We start from the raw sequence: 20661 nt of genomic DNA, 5'->3' as shown, positions 1-20661 counted from the left end.
TTGTCAAATTAGTCATTGGGTCATTTTTGGGAAAGAGGATGTATAGAAAGAATATACAAAAAGGAGCTACTTTAAATTCTTATTACAGAGAGTCTCATACATTTTTGTATGTTACTTTTGTTTTAGTACTTTTTAACATATTTGTACTTTACAATTATTTATTTTATTTACATAATATCATATGGTACAACATATGCCAAAGTTCAGATAACTTTTATAAACTTTATCAACCTTATTTATGTTTTAAATTTACTTAAGAAATGTATGTAAATTTGAAATTCATATTCTTAACTAATGCCTTCTCTGGAATTTTCTCTTGATCTGATAGGTAATAAGAAATTAAACTTTGTTTATTTTTATTTTTAAAGAATATTGATAACTTGATGACTCCAGAAGGAGTTGGCCTTACCACTGCCTTGCGTGTTCTCTGTAATGTGGCATGCCCACCACCCCCTGTTGAAGGTAATATGGCTATTTTAAAACTACCAATTTTTAAGCCTAGTATGAGTATCATTTATTAAATAAGATATTCAAGACTCTTAACTGATTATTAACATATAATTAATTAGTTTCCTTTTCCTCTTATATAAAGGTCAACAGAAAGATCTGAAATGGAATCTTGCTGTTATTCAGCTTTTTTCTGCTGAAGGAATGGACACCTTTATTCGGGTTCTACAAAAATTGAACAGTATTTTGACTCAGCCTTGGAGGCTCCATGTCAACATGGGGACTACTCTTCACAGAGTTACTACTATTTCCATGGCTCGCTGCACACTCACTCTTCTTAAAACTATGTTAACGGAACTCCTGAGAGGTGGCTCCTTTGAGTTTAAGGATATGCGTGTTCCTTCAGCACTCGTGACTTTACACATGCTCCTGTGCTCTATCCCCCTCTCAGGTCGTTTGGACAGTGATGAACAGAAAATTCAGAATGATATCATTGATATCTTACTGACTTTTACACAAGGAGTTAATGAAAAACTCACAATCTCAGAAGAGACTCTGGCCAATAATACTTGGTCTTTAATGTTAAAAGAAGTTCTTTCTTCAATCTTAAAGGTTCCTGAAGGATTTTTTTCTGGACTCATACTCCTTTCAGAGCTGCTGCCTCTACCATTGCCCATGCAAACAACTCAGGTATCACTTCCATATAACGTGCATCTTATAAATGACTGCAGTAACACTTTTTTAAAAGCCAGTGATTTTGTTAAAAAAACAAAAAACCTTCATCCCCTTTCCCTAAAACAGACATAAAATAACTGGATGAGGGTGAGATAAAACTGAAGCAAGTCGGTCATTAAGGGAATATGAGGGTGACATTTAAAATGAATTTTTGTTAATGTGAATTTTATTATGCTGTTATGTATACTTGTACTTTTGTTATTTTTAAATCCCTTTTTTTCTCCTTTATTATGTATTAGAATTTGCCATTTACTAGGTCACTTCACCAATGGACTCTGCTCTATTGACTGCTAACCTGAGAACAATAAGATTTTTTTAAATGCATTGAATTCAAGCAAATGTTTAATTGTGTAATAGATGTTTTAAGCACCTTAAATGTTTTCAGCATGCAGTAAAGATGTTCTTTTCATAATAGTTCTTCCTGAACAGTTTTTTGTGACTATAAATAAATATTTAAAAAATCTACGAACACATACATTATACTTTTTTAACAGGTTATTGCGCCACATGATATATCAGTGGCACTCAACACCCGAAAATTGTGGAGCATGCACCTTCATGTTCAAGCAAAGTTGCTCCAAGAAATAGTTCGCTCTTTCTCTGGCACAACCTGCCAGCCCATTCAACATATGTTACGACGTATTTGTGTTCAATTGTGTGACCTTGCCTCTCCAACTGCACTTCTGATTATGAGAACTGTGTTGGATTTGATTGTAGAAGACTTGCAAAGGTATTTTTCATTTTGCATTAAAATTTTTTTCAAGTTATTCTTGACACAGACAGATACATATTTTTTCACTTAGAATTTGGAAACCAGGGTTTAGAATGCTCAGATAAGATTCACAAATATACACCACATATACACAAATACCATATACATATACACACACCTATATAATGAGGGTATTTAGATTATTTTTAAGTAGAATATTTTCTTTCATTTCATGTGCAAATTGCTTGGAAGGCCTTGATTTTTGGTGTTTGAAAGGTGAACCATAAAGTATTCTGATTTAAGAAAATACGTTATTTAAAACCTAAATTTACAAAATTTTATAATAATTGTAAAATTCCAGAGAAGTTGTCATTTTGAAATGTTTTATACAAGATTGGTATAAGTTGGTATATGTTGAAAAACAATTATTAGTTAAATAATACCTTAAAATTACGAACTTTGTTTATTAAATGTATTGATTTTATTTCAGCACTTCAGAAGACAAAGAAAAACAGTATACTAGCCAAACCACCAGGTTGCTTGCTCTTCTTGATGCTCTGGCTTCACACAAAGCTTGTAAATTAGCTATTTTGCATCTAATTAATGGGACTATTAAAGGTGATGAAAAATATGCTGAGATATTCCAGGATCTGTTAACTGTGGTGCGGTCTCCTGGAGACAGTGTTATTCGCCAACAGTGTGTTGAATATATCACATCCATTTTACAGTCTCTCTGTGATCAGGTATTTATAGTTACTTTATAAATTCTGTGTGTGTGTGTGTGTGTGTGTGTGTGTGTGTGTGTGTGTGTGTCTAAAAGCTGTTGATGTAACTCTTAGCTGTGAACAAGGAGATCTCACCTGTTGTATTACTCCTACTGCTGTTTAGGGAGATGAATTTGACTAGGAACCAACAATAAAATGATTTGGTGTTTCACAGCTTCCTCTGGGTTTGTGCTTTATAGGTTTCTTTGAAGAGCTCTTTCCTTTTCTTTATGAAATTGCATCCTTGCATAGTTGCCTTATGTGCCACAGTATTGTGGGGGGTTAGTTTTGTCTGGTATGTTCATTTTCCTTCTAATTATATTAAACACCAATTCATTCTTGAATTTTATAGCTTTGTGATTAGTTGAATTAATATCATGGTGTCCTGTTAGGACAACTTTTTTTTAACATATTAATTTTTTTTTTCCAATTATAGTTGACATACAGTATTATATTAGTTTCAGGTATACAACATAATGATTAGACATTTATATAATTTACGATCACCCTGATAAGCCCAGTACCCATCTGACTCCATAAATAGTCATTACAATATTATTGGCTATATTCCCTTATACTGTACTTTATATCCTGTGACTGTATTTATAGGTGGCAATTTGTGCATCTTAATCCCTTACCCTTTTTCACCTCTCCGCCCATCCCCCCTCTCATCCAGCAACCATAAAATGTTCTCTGTATCTGTGACTTTGTTTTTCTGTTTTTAAAAAATATATATATTTAATTGATTTTTTACAGAGAGGAAGGGAGAGTTAGAAACATCGATGAGAGAGAAACATCAATCAGCTGCCTCCTGCACACCCCCACTGGGGATGTGCCCGCAACCAAGGTACATGCCCTTGACCGGAATTGAACCTGGGACCCTTGAGTCTGCAGGCTGACACTCTATCCACTGAGCCAAACCGGTTAGGGCATGTATCTGTGACTTTGTTTGTTCCTTTATTTTTGTTTTGATTCCACATATGAGTGAAATCATATGGTATTTGTTTTTTTCTGTCTGACTTATTTCACTTTGCATTATACCCTATAGTTCCATCCATGTTGCAAATGTCATCAAAGTTTCATTCTTTTTTTATGGTTGAGAAATACTCTGTTAGGACAGTTTTTGAAGGCATCAAAGACTACTACAGTTTTAGTGTTTTTTAGATTATTGTACTTTATAGATTCTGACTAAAAGTGGTAGTATGTCTAAAAAAAACCCCCAAAACACCTCAAACCTGTATGTTCATGTTGACCAGTGTCACCCCAATACATTTAATAAAAATAAATTAGTATTTCTCCCAGCTGTCTATGTTATTGACTTTTAGTTTCATGATTTAATGAGAATTGTTTTAACTTTGAAAGCCTATTGTGATTGGAATCTTGGCAGATTTCTATGTCTAATCACATTCTAGCTTGGCAAAATGCTCCTGCTGTTTAATCATTAGATGTGATCTTTTTTCAGGCAGAATATTTTTCAGTGTTAGAAAATTATCTTTTTCTAGCTAACAAAAATTTCGTTTGTTTACATTTTAACACTCTAGTCAAGAAGGAACAATTTTTGTGTGACTTGTTTTCACAAAAAGGGTACCTGGTGAAAATAGTTTGGGACCTGGTAGAAAGGATATTTTAAGTTCTTATACCTCAAAATGTCCATTTAACTAGTGTTTGTTGTATAATCCATGTTAGCTTTTATGATTATGCTTAAGAGTACTATAGCATCCTAGCTGCTTTGATCACATAGACATTCTTGGCCTCAATTGTTATATTTCCCTTCTCGTTCTAGCTTTGTTTTACAGTTTTAACCTAAGTAGAATACTGGTTTGCAGTATGTTGAAATTATTAAAGGCTGTGAGACATACCTAAAAATGTTCTGGAAAAATCTACTTCTATAAAAAGAGTAGTGGCAGTTTTTAATTTGCGTAATATTGAAAAATTTGCATTTTAAACGTATAAAAAACTAGAGGAAAATATTTATTTGGAAGATGTAGTTGGATGTTAATTTGCTCCATCAATAAAAATATATTAAAAATATTTTAATGCCAAAGGTACTTCAGTTTACAAGTTGTGGATACAAACTGCACTTAGTGCAATACAGAAGAAACAAATTTTAAAGTAAAAATATTGTAAAATAAGATATTTTTTCTTTAGTTATGTATACTTGTATTAACTTTTATAGGAGGGCAAAATGACTCCTTTGTTTTTTATTTTTATTATTTTTTTTAATTTTTGTTGATTTTAGAGAGGAACGGAGAGGGAGAGAGACAGAAACATCAACGATGAGAGAGAATCATTGATTGGCTGCCTTCTGCATGCCCCCTACTGGGGATCGAGCCTGCAACCCAGGCATGTGCCCTTGACCGGAATCGAACCCGGGACCTTTCAGTCTGCAGGCCAACGTTCTATCCACTGAGCCAAACTGGCTAGGACTGACTCCTTTGTTTTTAATGTGTTTGAATCAATGTATAGGATGGGACTGTAACAATATTTTGATGAGATAATTACTAAGTATTAAATGCTATGAATTTCTGAAGTAAAAATGATAACGATAATTTTTTTAAATTATTTTTTTCTTTTCCCCACTTCCCTTACAGGACATTGCACTTATTTTGCCAAACTCTTCTGAAGGTTCAATTTCTGAACTAGAGCAGCTCTCCAATTCTTTGCCAAACAAAGAATTGATGGCCTCGATTTGTGACTGTCTACTGGCTATGCTAGCCAACTCTGAGAGCAGTTACAACTGTTTATTGACATGTGTCAGAACAATGATGTTTCTTACAGAGCATGATTATGGACTATTTCATTTAAAAAGGTAATGCTTTATCTAATTTAATATACTCTTGGCTTAAGTTTTCACTGTTAACACCCCCCCATATTAATTAATTTATAGCTATTACAGAAGGTTGAAGATGTGATTTCTTTCTCTATATTTATGGAGAAGATTGGTCAGCAGTAGCATGTGCTAATAAAATCTATAGGATTGAAAATGTGAATTGAATAGACAGACAAATTAATGTGGACATCTTAGAGTATTTAAGGAAATCTTACTGTTACAGGGATGTTAATTCATGCTTTAAGATATTTGTTTGTTGATATATTCACCCTAGTCCTTCAAAGGTGATGATAGTGTAGTATTATGGACCCTAAAAGTGCTGATTCTATGGTTTTTATTTTGTAGGGGAATGGCTGAGATTAAATTAATTTGAAATGATATAAACCTCATGCTCTCAGTCTCTCAGACATAATTTCTCCTCTCTCCGTGCCTTCTTCTTTTTCTTCATGCTGGCTAGATTTTCTTGGGAATTTGTAGGAGTATGTAGGGTTATGAGAAAGAAAGAAGGAGGAAACATATATTTGTGCTTCTCATTAATTCTTGTAACATTGGTTGAAAAGTTAAGTTCCAGGTACTGCGTTTGATGCTGGCTTCTACCCTTCTCCACTTCTTTGTCCTGAAAAAAACCTATCGTTTCTACTGTATGCTCTTTCTTAGTTGGTGGCACCTTCTGAACACTCAAGTTTTTCTCCTACCTTCCCCATTTCCCAGTCTCTCACCAAAGTCTTTAAATTTTACTTCTTGAATGTCCTTTTTCCTGTTGCCTGGATATCCTCCTATATAATAGAAGGGTAATATGCAAATTGATCTAATGGTGGAAGGACCGGTCGCTATGATGTGCACTGACCACCAGGGGGCAGATGCTCAACCTGGGGAGCACCGCTCAGCCAGAAGCCGGGCTGATCCATGGCATCGCTAAGGATGTCCGACTGATGGCTTAGGTTCGCTCCCCTTAGGAGGACATCTCCCAAGGGCTCCTAGACTGCGAGAAGGCGCAGGCAGGGCTGAGGCCTCCCCCATGCCCCCCAGTGCACAAATGTCGTGCACCGGGCCTCTAGTTTATTTTATATCCTTTAAAACTCACCTTATACACTACACTTCCAAGAAAGCCAAAAATCTTTCCTTAATCCCTCTATTACTGGCTGGTTAGGTGCTTTCATAAGTAACCCTTTGCATACCTCTGCCACAGTATTATATGTGATTTTTAAAAATATATATTTTTGTATTGATTTCAGAAAGGAAGAGAGAGGGAGAGAGAAACATCAGTGATGAGAGAGAATCATCAATCGGCTGCCTCCTGCAGGCCCCACACTGGGAATCAAGCCCACTACCCAGGTATATGCCTTGACCGGGAATTGAACCTTGACTTCCTGGTTCATAGGTCAATGAGCCATGCTGGCCGGGCAGTATGTGATATTTTTAGATAGATATTTTTAAATTGATTTCAGAGAGGAAGGGGACGGGGAGAGAGAGAGAAACATCAATGATGAGAGAAAATCCTTTGGGATTAAGTTCATAAAATGTTCTCTACGACCAAGGTCCATATGTTTAGCACCTAAGCTTTCTTCTATGTAATTTATTGTTTCATATCTTATATTTAGGTCTTTGATCCATTTTGAATTAATTTTTGAACATGGGGATAAACTGTAATCTAGTTTCATTCTTTTGCATGTGGCTTTCCAGTTTTCCTAGCACCATTTATTTATTTTTTTATATATCTTTTTTATTGATTTCAGAGAGGAAAGGAGAGGGAGAGTTAGAAATAGAAACATCAATGATGAGAGAGAATAATTGATTGGCTAGCTGCCTCCTGCATGCCCCCTACTGGGGGATGAGCCCCACAACCTGGGCATGTGCCCTGACCTGGAATCAAAACGTGACCTCCTGGTTCATAGGTCGACAGTCAACCACTGAGCACTGACTGGGCCCAGCACTATTTATTAAAGAGGCTTTCTTTTCTCCATTGTGTGTTTCTGGCTCCTTTGTTGAAAATTATCTGCCATATTCGTGTGATTTTATATCTGGGCTCTCAGTTCTGTTCCATTGATCTGTGTGTCTGTGTTTCTGCCAATACCATGCTGTTTTGATTGTCATAACTCTGTAGAATTATTGATCAGCTGCCTCCTGCATGCCCTACACTGGGGATCGAACCCTCAGTCCAGGCATGTGCCCTAAATAGGTATCAAACCATGACCTTCTGGTTTACAGGTTGATGCTCAGCCACTGAGCCATGCTTTTTAAAAAGTTTCAATATCCTTGGTAAAGTTCTCATTTTGTTTTCTGAGTGTATTGAATTATTGCCTGTCTATATTTTCTTGCATCTCATTGAGTATTTTCAGACCTGCAGTCTTGAACTCTCTATCATTTATATCACATATTTCTATGTGTTCATTGAATATCAAAACTAAGAAACTAACCTTGACATATTATTAACTAAAATTTTCTTAAGAGCTTAAAGCTTATCTTTAAAAGGAAATGTCAACTATAAATAAAGCTTTGTTACATGGTTTGTATACACAGACACACCAAAGTATTTTTTGCTTTTTAAAAAATGGTGGACTAAGTTTCATTCTGTCTGAACTGAGATAGTTCATTTCTCATACTAGATTTATATGTTCTAATTTTAAGACTTTTCCTCTCTCTTAAAATTCACAGTTCTTTAAGGAAAAACAGTAATGCTCTGCATAGTTTACTGAAACGAGTGGTCAGCACCTTTAGTAAGGACACAGGTGAACTTGCATCTTCATTTTTGGAATTTATGAGACAGATTCTTAACTCTGACACAGTGGTATGTATATATGTATATCATATGTGTTTGTATTCTTAAAGTTTATCATAGGTTAAACAATCCCTTCGTTTCAAAAAAAAAAACTTGTAATGTTTTTTTGGAATTTGGAATTTAGAATCTTGTTTTTTTTCTGTGTCCTCTCCCCATTATGAAATCAGATTTTTTATTTATTAAAAATTATAGATGTTTCAGTAGTCTTTATTGAATTATAATTTATTAGACATTAATTTATGAATCCTCTCTGATTTTGCAACTTAAAAAGAGAAAAATACTATCCACACTGTATTTTTTACATTGAGTTGCTTTGCTAGGGTCACTCAGAATAGTCAAGTTTTATCAGTCTCTTACTTATTTACTGTCATTTAAATGAGCATTTACTAATTGTGTTTTGGCTACTGTGATTTTGGGGGTGAATGTAAAGTTTATTATACTAGACTATTTTGGATTCATCTTAGATATGGATTAAAGATTATTTAGTTCTAAAATCTTAATAAGAGTTTCTCTTATTAGTATTTTACAAAATCATGCTTTATATTATGGACACATTTCCAGAAGCCATTAATAGGCCTGCCTTTAGGAAGTGCTTCTGATCAAACAAGTTTGGAAACGTCTCCATTGATGAAACTTAACTGTGTACATTGGTATATTACAAGCGCTAAGAGGTTCTGGATAAATAGAAACTTGCTTTACTGCAATCTAATCCAATTTTGTCCAAATGTATTGCTTGCAAAATACTTCTGTGTGTGTGTGTGTGTGTGTGTGTGTGTGTACGTGCACAGTTGTTAATATCCCATGGGTTAGTATTCTGTCAACACTGATTTAAGAAATTTTACTCATATTTAAGATTTCTATTTGGGAAGAGTTGTAGAAGACTGTTCAGTACAGTGTTACCAAATAAATATAATATAGAAGGTTTTCATAGGAAAAAAATTAAGTTTACTGTTTAGTGTATTTCTGTTATGCGTATATTTTAAATTAAAAATATTTACTTCAATAGCCTTTCTTGACTGCCTATTCTCTTTGTAGTGATTGTGCCAATTTCACTGCTAAATTATTGTTTGTTTTGTCTTACGTATAGTTTATTAAAGTGATTAAGTTTACCGGATGCTTTGATTTTAGAAGATTGGCATATTTAACAGTAGAACTGGCTACCCTAAAGAGATTTACTACTTATTATTTTCATCAGATCATAAGTGACATTGCTAGTAAAACAATATGGTAGATTTTGTTTTCTTACACATATGGTAGATTTTCTTACACATATGACCAGTTAAACAGTTCCTAATAAAAACCACCAACCAGTGTTTATTCATGAAATCCAGAATCTGCTGAACCCTCAAATACTGCTGAGTAATGCTTTTTATTCATTCCTTATCAATGCCTTTTTTTTTCTTACCTCCTTGGTTAAAAGGATTAAGGCCATTTTGTTTAATTTCTAAATCATTTCACTCCCTCTTAGATTGTTTCCTTGTTCTTTTTAATCTCTTGTTTTTCTTCCTTAATCAGAAAAAATGTTCCCCTACATTACCTCATTTCTATCTATGGCATAGATCTCCCTTCTAATATTCTGATTCCTTTTCTCTCTTCTCTTTTCCTCTCCTGTCCTTGCTCTTAGCTAATGTATAGAATTTCTGAATATCAAAAATAAAATTCATTATCTTCCCCCATAAACTTGTTTTATGTTTTTATACCATTGATCTTTCCTGACATTCAAGATAGAACTAATGAAATAGTAGCCAGTTTTCCCTCTTCTGTTCATCATTTTCAGCTGCTCATTCTTCATTAATTTATAAACAACCTTTTGTACTTTACTAGAGGCCTGGTGCAGGAGATTCGTGCACTGGGGGAGGGGAGGGTCCCTCAGCCCGCCCTGCGCACTCTCACAGTCGGGACCCCTTGCTTCTGTATTGAGTGTCTGCCCCCTGGTGGTCAGTGCACGTCATAGCGACCAGTCGTTCCACCGTTTGGTCAATTGCATATTATGCTTTTATTATATAGGGTTTCTTCTTTTGATTTCACCACTTCTACCTTAAAATTTTCCTTCGTGCTCCTCCTTTTTTGTAACATTTTTATTGAGATGAAATTCACACCCCATAAAATTCACCCTTTTAAAATGACGATTCAGTGATTTTTAGTTTATTCATAGAATTGTGCAACCATCATCACTATCTAATTTTAGAATGATTTCATAACCCCCCAAAGAACCTTTGTACCCATTAACAGAAACTCCCCATTCTCTTTTGCCCCTACCCCCTGGCAGCCACTAAGGGCATTGTATTGAATTTGTAGATCAGTTTTGGGAGCATTACCATTAAATCTTCATGTCCAGGAAAATGGGATGGCTGTACATTTATTTGGGTTGTTTTAAATTTCTTTCTACCATGTTGTATTGTTTTTAAAATATAAGTCTAATGCCTCTAAATTAGGAATTTTTTAAAGCTATTATAAATGGAATTGTTTCTTAATTTCATCTCTGAATTGTTCTTTATGTTTAGAAATACAATTGAATTTTGTACATTGATGTTGTGTCCAACACCTTGCTGAAGTTTTTTATTAGTTTTTTTTTAGTTGTTTCCTTAGGATTTTATATATACAAGATCATGTCATATATAGAGGTAGTCTACCTTCTTCCTTTCCAATCTGGATACCTTTATAATTTCTTCCTTGGCTCATTGTTCTCACAAGAACCTCCAGTACACGTTGAATGCAAGTGACAAGAATTGATATTTTTATCTTGTTCTTAATCTTAAGGAGAAGGCATTCAACTTCTGACCATTAAATACAATATTAGCTATAGTTACTCATACATGCCCTTTATGAGGCTGAGACATTTCCTTCCTTTTGTAGTTTTTATTGAGTGTTTTTATCATGAAAGGTGTTGGATTTTGTTAAATGCTTTTCCGTCTCTATTGAGATGACCATGTTGTTTCCCCCCATATTCTGAATATTATGTGTTCTGCATGTACCAGTGTATTTTCCATTGGATATTTTTGTTGAGAAATCTTAGTGCCAGTATATTGAGTGCATGTGTTTACCTATTTATTGTGTGAATTTTACTCAAAGAAAACTTACTTCAATTTTGAAGTGACTAAATCCTTCTTGAAACTAGCCATTTGAACTGATATAAAACCAAAACATTAAGGGAAAGATTGCAGAAAAATGACTTAAATATCTGAGTAAGTTTGGAAGCACCTTTCAGATTTCGTTGTTCTCAAATTTGATTTGTGTGTGACATTTACAGGGATGTTGTGGAGATGATAGTGGTCTCATGGAAGTAGAGGGAGCTCATCCATCACGGACAATGAGTATTAATGCTGCAGAGTTAAAACAACTTCTACAAAGCAAAGAAGAAAGTCCAGAAAATTTGTTCCTTGAACTAGAGAAACTTGTTTTGGTAAAAAATAAAGATAAAAACAGAAATAAAATAAAAACAGTGCATTCCCAAGTCCTATTTTCTTTTCCATTTGACTAGCACAAGTTTTTCTAGTGACTTTTTAAAAATAGTGAATCCTGCCCTAGCCAATTTTGCTTCTGGTTAGAGTGTCAGCCCATGGACAGAAGGGTCGCAGGTTCAATTCTGGTCAAGGGCATGTACCTCGGTTGCAGGCTTGATCCCCTGGTCAGGATGCATGCGGGAAGCAACCAATCGATGTGTCTCACATCGATGTTTCTCTCCCTTCCTTCTCCTCTCTCTAAAGATCAATGGAAAAAATACCCTCGGGTGAGAAACTGAATCCTCAGTTGGGTATTTATAGCATTTGAAATAACCCTGAGTTAATAATTTGGAGTGAAGTCCTTCATATTGTGAAGAATCTTAAGGACTATATGAAGGCAGTACTTTTTGAATTGTTTATTGGTTGAGTGCAGGTGCCCCTGCTGCCATTCTTTAGAAATAAAATAAGTGTTTTTGGTGTTTGCTTTATTTTATTATGTTTAATGTTAAGTTGATAACTTCCTGATGGTGCTCCAAATTTTTAAGTAATGAAATAATATAAACTTTTCTACTAAAGAGTTAATAGATTTGGGGCATAAATGTTTTAGTTTTACCTGCATCTTCTTATTTTGTTTTTGTTTGTATTTAGGAACATTCAAAAGATGATGACAATCTGGATTCGTTGTTGGATAATGTAGTTGGACTTAAGCAGATGCTTGAGTCATCAGGTGATCCTTTACCTCTCGGTGACCAAGACGTAGAACCAGTACTTTCAGCTCCAGAATCTCTCCAGAATCTGTTTAACAATAGGTAAAACAAGCAATATTTTGTGGTTGAGTAGATACAGTGTATTAATGGCTGGAGGTCTATAAATGGCCAGCTTGCTATTTTTCTGTAACGGGGCAGATAGTAAAATTCTAGGCTTTGCAGGCCACATTAAGCCTCTTTTACATATTCTTGACTTACAAACCATTTCTAACTTGTAGGCTATACCAAAGCAGGCCAGTAGAATGGGGGTCATAGTTTACTTATCCCTGATATGCATTGCCTCTTGATCTTTGGAGCACCGTACTTTCAGAGCACAATGACTATTCATTGTAATGGAATTATTCTCTGAATTTAGAAAAATTAAGTATGGACATTTTTTGTACACATTGGTACAGTTTAGACTTTTTGTAAGTAAATCCAGTACTGTTTTATTTTACTGAAAGGTCAAAATTTGTCACTACAGGGTTAGTTTCCAAGCTATTGATTTTTAAGGATACTTAATTCTTAAATAACTTTTTGAATTAATTTTTTAAGTGCTAATTTTTAATACTTTTACAGGGTGACATTTTAAATTGTACTTTCCATAGATTTTACTCTTATTAGAAGATGTTAAAATTTTTATTTTGGATTTCTTCTTTTTACCAAATTCTTTTTCTGTTTTAGGACTGCATATGTACTAGCTGATGTCATGGATGATCAATTGAAATCTATGTGGTTTACTCCATTTCAGGCTGAAGATATTGATGCAGACCTGGATTTGGTATAATTTTATTACTAAATATTTAGAAAAAAAGTTGTTGTTTCTTTGTGTATTGTTAGCTCTCATATAGCTGTTACAAGTTCATTTGGGGACCAGTACTGCATACTTTTTATGTCAGTCGCCCACTTAATAGTGTCCCAAGACTCAGTTTTTATGCTACTTGTTTTGCTTCTTTCTGGTTAGTGATCTGTATATATGGGAATGAGACATTTTATTTTATTTTTTTAAAATATATTTTTATTGATTTCAGAGAGGAATGGAGAGGGAGAGAGAGATAGAAATATTAATGATGAGAGAGAATCATTGATCGGTTGCCTCTTGCACGCCCCCTACTGGGGATTGAGCCCGCAATCCAGGCTTGTGCCCTTGACCTCAATGGAACCAGGGACCCTTCAATTCCCAGGCTGACACTATTCACTGAGCCACACCGGCTAGGGCAAGAATGAGACATTTTAGAAGAAAATCACATTTTTGCATAAGTATACTGAAGTAATTTGTTTTCTTATATTTTTAAAGTAGAGAATAAATTATCCTCCCAAATTAATAATTATTCCCATATTTGTGTTTAAGGAGCGGAATGGTGTTGTGTTACCTGCTCTTAATTTGAGGAAATTTAAGGAATGTATTTGTTAGAATAATGAAGTACTAATGCAAATTGACATCCTTAAATATAATGTTGAGTAGAAAATAGTATAGTTACACTAAGACTGAAAATTCAATGTAGTCTGTTTTGTGCTTCTCAGATATATTAGGGAGGATGATTTCAGCTACATCTTATGGTACCATATATTATTTTTTTCTTGATCAAAGGAATATATGTATTTGATATTTTCTGTTCTAAAAATGCTGTTACTCATCATGTACAATAACATTTTTTAAATGATTCACATTTAATGTATTGAGGATTCTTTTTCCTTATTTAAAAGATCACATACAATTCTCTTTAAATCTCATTAAAGAATTAATTTCTTGCCCGGTGGTGTGGGTCAGTGGTTGAGTGTCGACCTATGAACCAAGAGGTCACTGTCTGATTCCATGTCGGTGCATACGCCTGAGTTGTGGGCTTGTGTAATAGGCAGCCAATCAATAATTCTCTCTTATAATTGATGTTTCTATCTCTCCCTCTCCCTTCCTCTCTGAAACCAATAAAAACATATTTTTTTTAAAAAGAATTAATTTCTTTTTTCATTGGAAATTGGTCACTGATTCTTTAGAAGAACTGTGCTGTCCAATAGAACTTTATGTAGTGGCAGAAATATTCTATATCCTGTCCAGTAAAGTAGCCACCAGCCTTATGTGACTGGTGAGCAATGAAACGTTAACGTGATTAAGAAACTGCATTTAATTTTAATTAACTTAAAATTAAATAGGCATATGTGGTTAGCGACTACCATATTGGCATCACATAAAACATTTGTGTTACAAATCGTTCTTTTTATAAACTTCACTTTGAATCACAACTGTGTTGCATTAATGACTGTGACCTTACATGGCTTAGGGAAATTTTAAGTGTTTTAGGTTTGATAAATTTGAATAAAACCTAAGTAAATGTAATTTTCATTTCTCTGAAAGTAAACTTAGGTTGGAACCTCATTAAATGCATAGAACTTTGAGACCTGATGCACAAAATCCTTTTATAGCAGATAGGTTAACTATATAAGGCTTGTAGAATATGTTATTTTCATATTCTTTTGGAAAAGTTCTGGAGATACTATATTGTTAATTTATATAGAGAAATCTTGAGTTTTTTGTCAGGCAGCATAGGTCTCTTCGATTAATAACACTTCTGTGAGGAAGAATGCCAAACCCATTCCCCACCAAGAAAAACCCACAATTGAATTCCTAAGATTTTTTTTTTTAACTACCAGTGATGTTGCTTTTTGAAAAGATGAGGGAAAGAGGTAGGCCTATAATTAATTAGTCATATAATTTATAGGAAATAAGAATTTCCATAGTTAAGTGTTACATTAATAGTTACATTTAAGGTGTATATTTCATTTTATTTAATTTTTATGACTGCAGGTAAAAGTGGACTTAATTGAACTCTCTGAAAAATGCTGTAGTGACTTTGACTTGCACTCAGAATTAGAGCGCTCATTTTTGTCAGAACCATCATCTCCAGGGAGAACCAAGACCACTAAAGGATTCAAACTTGGGAAGCACAAGCATGAGACCTTTATAACTTCAAGGTAACATTTATTCTACTGAAGATTTTGATTGTGGTCATATATGTTTATTTCTTTTAACATATTTTAAGCTAGACACGTGGCTATTAAAGGATAAAGGAAGCCTTGGCCGGTGTGGCTCAGTTAGTTGGGGGTTGTTTGTGCACCAGGAGGTTGCCAATTCAATTTCTAGTCAAGGGAACATGCCCGTTGATCCCCAATAGGGGGTGTGCAGGAGGCAGCCAGTCAGGGGGGACTGAGGGGACTGGGCGCCGCCATCTTTGAGGGTGGGGCAGTCAATTAGCATATTCCCTCCTTATTGGCTGTGGGCGCCGCCATCTTTGTAATAGTGTGAGGGTCAATTAGCATATTTCCTCTTTATTCGATAGGGTAATTGTTAGTTATACCAATAAAATGTGAGTGCCATTCTTAGCTAGTTTTGTTGTATTTCCATGGAAAGTACAGGTATATCTTGGGAGACATGTAGGTTTGGTTCCAGACTACTACAATAAAGTAAATATCATAATAAAGTGAGTTACATGAAATTTTTTGTTTCTTGGTGCATGTAAATGCTATGTTTACCCCATACTATAGTCTGTTAGGTGTGCAATATCATTGTGTCTAAAAACCAATGTACATACCTTAATTAAAAAATACTTGATTGCTAAATGATACTATCATCTGAGCCTTTGGTGAGTCAATCTTTTTACTGATGTAGGATCTTGCCTTCAATTTGTAAAAAAATGCAGTATCTGTGAAGTTCAGTAAAGTAAAGCACATTAAAGCAAGGTTTGCCTGAAATGGAAATATTTGCAAACTAACCACAATTGGAATAAGAAATAGTTGAAATGTAGTTTTCATATTGTAAAGATTGATTTATATTTTCATTGGAAGTATATATTTTTTAAAAATGTTTTCATGGAGTATTTTTGTTTTAATAGTGGAAAATCCGAGTACATTGAACCTGCCAAACGAGCTCATGTTGTGCCCCCACCAAGAGGAAGGGGCAGGGGAGGATTTGGACAGGGTATCCGACCCCATGATATTTTTCGTCAGAGAAAACAGAACACAAGCAGACCACCATCTATGCATGTGGATGACTTTGTTGCAGCTGAAAGTAAAGAAGTGGTCCCGCAAGATGGAATACCCCCACCAAAACGGCCACTCAAAGTCTCACAGAAGATTTCTTCTCGTGGTGGATTTTCAGGCAATCGAGGAGGACGGGGAGCTTTTCACAGTCAAAATAGGTTTTTCACACCGCCTGCCTCAAAAGGTAACTACTTATATATGTTTTCTTTCTCTTTTTTTGTTTTGTTCTGTTAATCCTCACCTGAGGATATTTTTCCATAGGTTTTTTTTTTTTTTTTTTTTACAGAGAGAAAGGGGGAGGGATAGAGAATTAGAAACATCAATGAGAGAGAAACATCATCAGGTGCCTCCTGCACACCCCCTACTGGGGATGTGCCTGCAACCAAGGTACATGCCCTTGACCAGAATCGAACCGGGACCCTTCAGTCTGCAGGCTGACGCTCTATCCACTGAGCCAAACCGGCCAGGGCTTTCCATAGATTTTTAGAGAGAGTGGAAAGGAGGACAGAGAGAGAGAGTGAGAGAGAGAGAGAAACATCGATGTGAAAGACACAAATTGGTTGCTTTCTGCACGTGCCCGGACTGGGATTGGGGATCGAACCTGCAACCTAGGTACTTGCCCTTGACTGGAAATCACACCTGTGACCCTTCAGTCTCAGGCCAACACTTTAACCACTGATCACCACCAGCCAAGGTTATATATATTTTCTAATGGGTTAGAACAGCGATTTTCAACCAGTGTGCTACAAGTTTTTAAAACATGCACTACTTGACTATTTAGTCGGGGACACTGACCTCTTCCCTTAAATAGTCAAATAAAAAAATGACAATAGCCAACATAATAGTTGTCAAGTGTGAATAAATGAAAATTATACCTATTTTTTGGTGTGCTGCAGAATTTTTGTAATTAGTTTGTGTGTGTCATCAGATGAAAAAGGTTGAAAATTGCTGAGTTAGAATAGTGGAATATTAGAATATGAAATAGAAATGATTGAGATGGTAGTGATTCAGATAAAGTATTTTTCTGTTACTAAAATTAAGCTGCCTCTTGACTATTTTCAGTGTACTATTTGCAGAGCATTTTATTGGATAGGGAAACATTCTCTTTTAAATTAACCTTTGCTTAATCTAAGCACATTTAGTGATAAGTTTAATAAAGTCTGGGCTAATTATTTTCGTTTTTACATTAAGAATTATGTTTATCCTTTCTGAATAATACTTATATATTATTTTTATAGCTGTACTTATCAACAATTTCCCGAAGATTTTTCTGTATATTCACCATTGAATCTCTTGTGTACTTGATTCTTAATGTAATATTTATTCTATTTTAAATTGTTTCAAGATTTTAGAAACTGAGTTTATTCATAGATATTATGCTTCACCAGTAGATTGATGACATGTTTTTCTGCTGCTGTGGAGGGTAGGAGTTTACATTAATAGCAAACACATAGCAGCAATGTTAGGGATGGTTATAAGCACTTGACATATAATACTCTCACATCAACCCCATGAGGTAGGTTTTGTCAGGATACGTAAGTGTAAGTAGTAAAACCAGTATGTGAACCCGGCAGTCTGGCCCCACAGCTTCTGCTCCTAACTACGTATGATGCTGCCACTCTACAGTATATTTCATTGACAAAAATTTCAGTTTATCTTCCATTCCTTTTGAAGGTTAAGGAAAACCTGTCTGGTCTTTCTTAATCCAACTGAAGTTGTGAAAAAAGATTTTGATTGTGTTGCCTTTAGGAAACTACAGTCGTCGGGAGGGAACAAGAGGCTCCAGTTGGAGCGCTCAGAATACTCCTCGAGGAACTTACAATGAAAGTCGCGGAGGCCAGAGCAATTTTAATAGGGGCCCTCTTCCACCTTTGCGACCACTCAGTTCTACAGGTAAGCCTTCTTCCGACTTGGTATGCTGAGAGGGAGGTGAAGCCTCATGACAAATTGTTAAATGTAATGTACTCTGGTTCTGGGAGAGAATATTTTAGAATATAAATGTGTAATTCTGAAGTCAATTTACTTTTATATCTGAATGAGTGCCCAATGTATATTTTCTATAGAAATAACCAAAATTGCGGATTCTGACCTTTGTGTATAGTCTGAGCAGTTTCATGGCGATGTGCTCTGTTTTTATATTTTAATGATAGAAGCCAATCCTTAGGTACATTTTTGACCAAAGTATTTTAAGAACAGACATACCTTCATATGGTATCTTCTGTTTTTAGTTACTGTACTATATTGTGTGTATACTAGTAAGCATATAACGCTTACCAGCTTTATTTGAGATGTTGTTCTCATATGAAACTATTTAAAGAGGACAGTTGTCTTGAACACATTCATAGAACTTGTACGTGGATTTTAAAGGAGCCAAGAATAATTTCTGTCTTGGCTGGAGCTCACTGTTATAGATGAGTCTTCATATATTGGGAGAGGAAAGGATGCTGCAGCTAGTACTGTGTGTGCTCTTTCTTTTATAGGCTACCGCCCAAGTCCTCGGGACCGGGCTTCCAGAGGCCGCGGGGGACTGGGGCCTTCCTGGGCGAGTGCCAACAGCGGCAGTGGAGGCTCCAGAGGAAAGTTTGTCAGTGGAGGCAGTGGTAGAGGTCGTCATGTGCGGTCCTTTACACGATAAAAGTTGTTTTGGGAACATCCTAAGTGTATATGAACATTTCCTGACAACAACAAAAATAATAAAAAAGACATTGAAGGACCAACTTAACCTTTTAGCAGTTATCTGGAAACTCTGAAAAAATATTTTTATCTGAAGAAAACAGATTTTGTTTGATACATAACACAAGATTTCAATAAAAATCCAAACTTTGTATGTATGTTTTTATATATTTTTTTCTCCTTCTTATATAAGAAGAAAATTTCTTAGGTAGAAAAATGAATGATGAAATTACTTTTGGCTTCATGCAGTGGTCGACAAATTCACTAGTCAACAGAGCTAAATATCAACCGTACAAGGATTGACATTTCTTTTGAGAGCCAAATTTTTTAAACTTCTTCTAATGCCACTTCTTCCAAATAGACTCGCCCAGGCCGTGGTATTTTGTGGAAGAGCCACACTCAAGGGGCCAAAGAGCCGCATGTGGCTCGCGAGCCGCAGTTTGCCGACCACGGTCTTAGTGTATCCTTGTCTATACCACAGATGTTCCCAATATTTTCTCAGCTCATGGTGCCCTTTAGCGTTTCAGTAATTTTTTTTTTTTTCACATCTAGGACAAAAGGATTGCATAATACTTACATTTATTAAGCAGCCAGGTCCAAACAACTTAGTAAGAATTTATATCGTAAGCACTAGTCACTGCGGACACTGTACAGCTTCTCACACCTTGGAATCAGCGTGGATCGACACTGCTGCTATCACTTCCTGTTCCACTATGCTTTTTGCGCAGTACTTTTGATCACAACTGCTGAAAACCCAGTTTTTAAAAGATACACTGTCATGGGAAGAAATATAAAGCCACCTAATATTGAGAATATAAACTACCTCAAACTAGTAGTTTGTGTTCTGTCCAATAGATGTGTTCCCCTCAAAAATTTAAAATAAACACTGACCCTTGTGCTAATTTACTAGGGTACCCTGATGCATAGTTTGGGAACCTTTTTGTCTGTAACAAAAGAAACACAACGTTCTTCTGTACGTTAGAAATGTGTATGTACTTTGTGTTTCAGCTTTATACTTATACCTACATTTGCTATTTTATTACAGTTATCTAAAGCCTAAAATGAGGTGTGTCCTAATAGTTATTTTGGGAATCCAAAATACCTAATAAAATCTGGACTTTATATACAGAAATAAAGTTTATAATGGAAAATAGCCATATTTTTCCCAAGAGATAACACTGAGCCTTATATAACTGACAAAATAGAGACTCCTTGCCCGGGCGGAGTGGCTCAGTGGTTGAGTGGTTAAATTACATTGGTTGAATCAAGAGGTCACCTGTTCGATTCCTGGTAGGGACACATCCCCAAGTTGCAAGCTCAATCCCGGGAGGTGGTGGTGGGGGGGGTACGGTGAGGGGGTGGAGGGCGTGCAGGACGTGCAGGAGGAAGCCGCAGCCAATGGATGTTTCTCATCAATGTTTCTTCTCTCTCCCTCTCTTTCAAATCAATCAATAAATAAAAATAAAGACTTAACAAAGGAGTGTGTATGAGTCTCAT

The 20661-nt window shown here is 35.4% G+C and overlaps 1 protein-coding gene across 1 annotated transcript in view; it reads left to right on the top strand.

The window, feature by feature from the left end:
* The window catches only part of VIRMA (vir like m6A methyltransferase associated), a 49581-nt gene extending 30263 nt beyond the window's left edge, over nt 1–19318 (top strand). Inside the window, exons 12-24 of the mRNA XM_028156106.2 lie at nt 369–462; nt 593–1137; nt 1677–1912; nt 2385–2637; nt 5250–5467; nt 8144–8276; nt 11518–11670; nt 12359–12519; nt 13141–13237; nt 15260–15426; nt 16344–16675; nt 18241–18384; nt 18972–19318. Coding sequence (XP_028011907.2) covers nt 369–462; nt 593–1137; nt 1677–1912; nt 2385–2637; nt 5250–5467; nt 8144–8276; nt 11518–11670; nt 12359–12519; nt 13141–13237; nt 15260–15426; nt 16344–16675; nt 18241–18384; nt 18972–19126 — 2688 coding nt within the window. The 3' untranslated portion in view covers nt 19127–19318. The remainder of the gene's footprint in view (nt 1–368; nt 463–592; nt 1138–1676; nt 1913–2384; nt 2638–5249; nt 5468–8143; nt 8277–11517; nt 11671–12358; nt 12520–13140; nt 13238–15259; nt 15427–16343; nt 16676–18240; nt 18385–18971) is intronic.
* Nucleotides 19319–20661: the final 1343 nt, after the last annotated feature.

The sequence above is a fragment of the Eptesicus fuscus genome, chromosome 19, assembly GCF_027574615.1.
Source record: "Eptesicus fuscus isolate TK198812 chromosome 19, DD_ASM_mEF_20220401, whole genome shotgun sequence".
In the NCBI taxonomy this organism is placed as follows: domain Eukaryota; kingdom Metazoa; phylum Chordata; class Mammalia; order Chiroptera; family Vespertilionidae; genus Eptesicus; species Eptesicus fuscus.
Note: the sequence above shows the minus strand (reverse complement) of the source record. Positions and strands in the feature narration are given on the sequence as shown.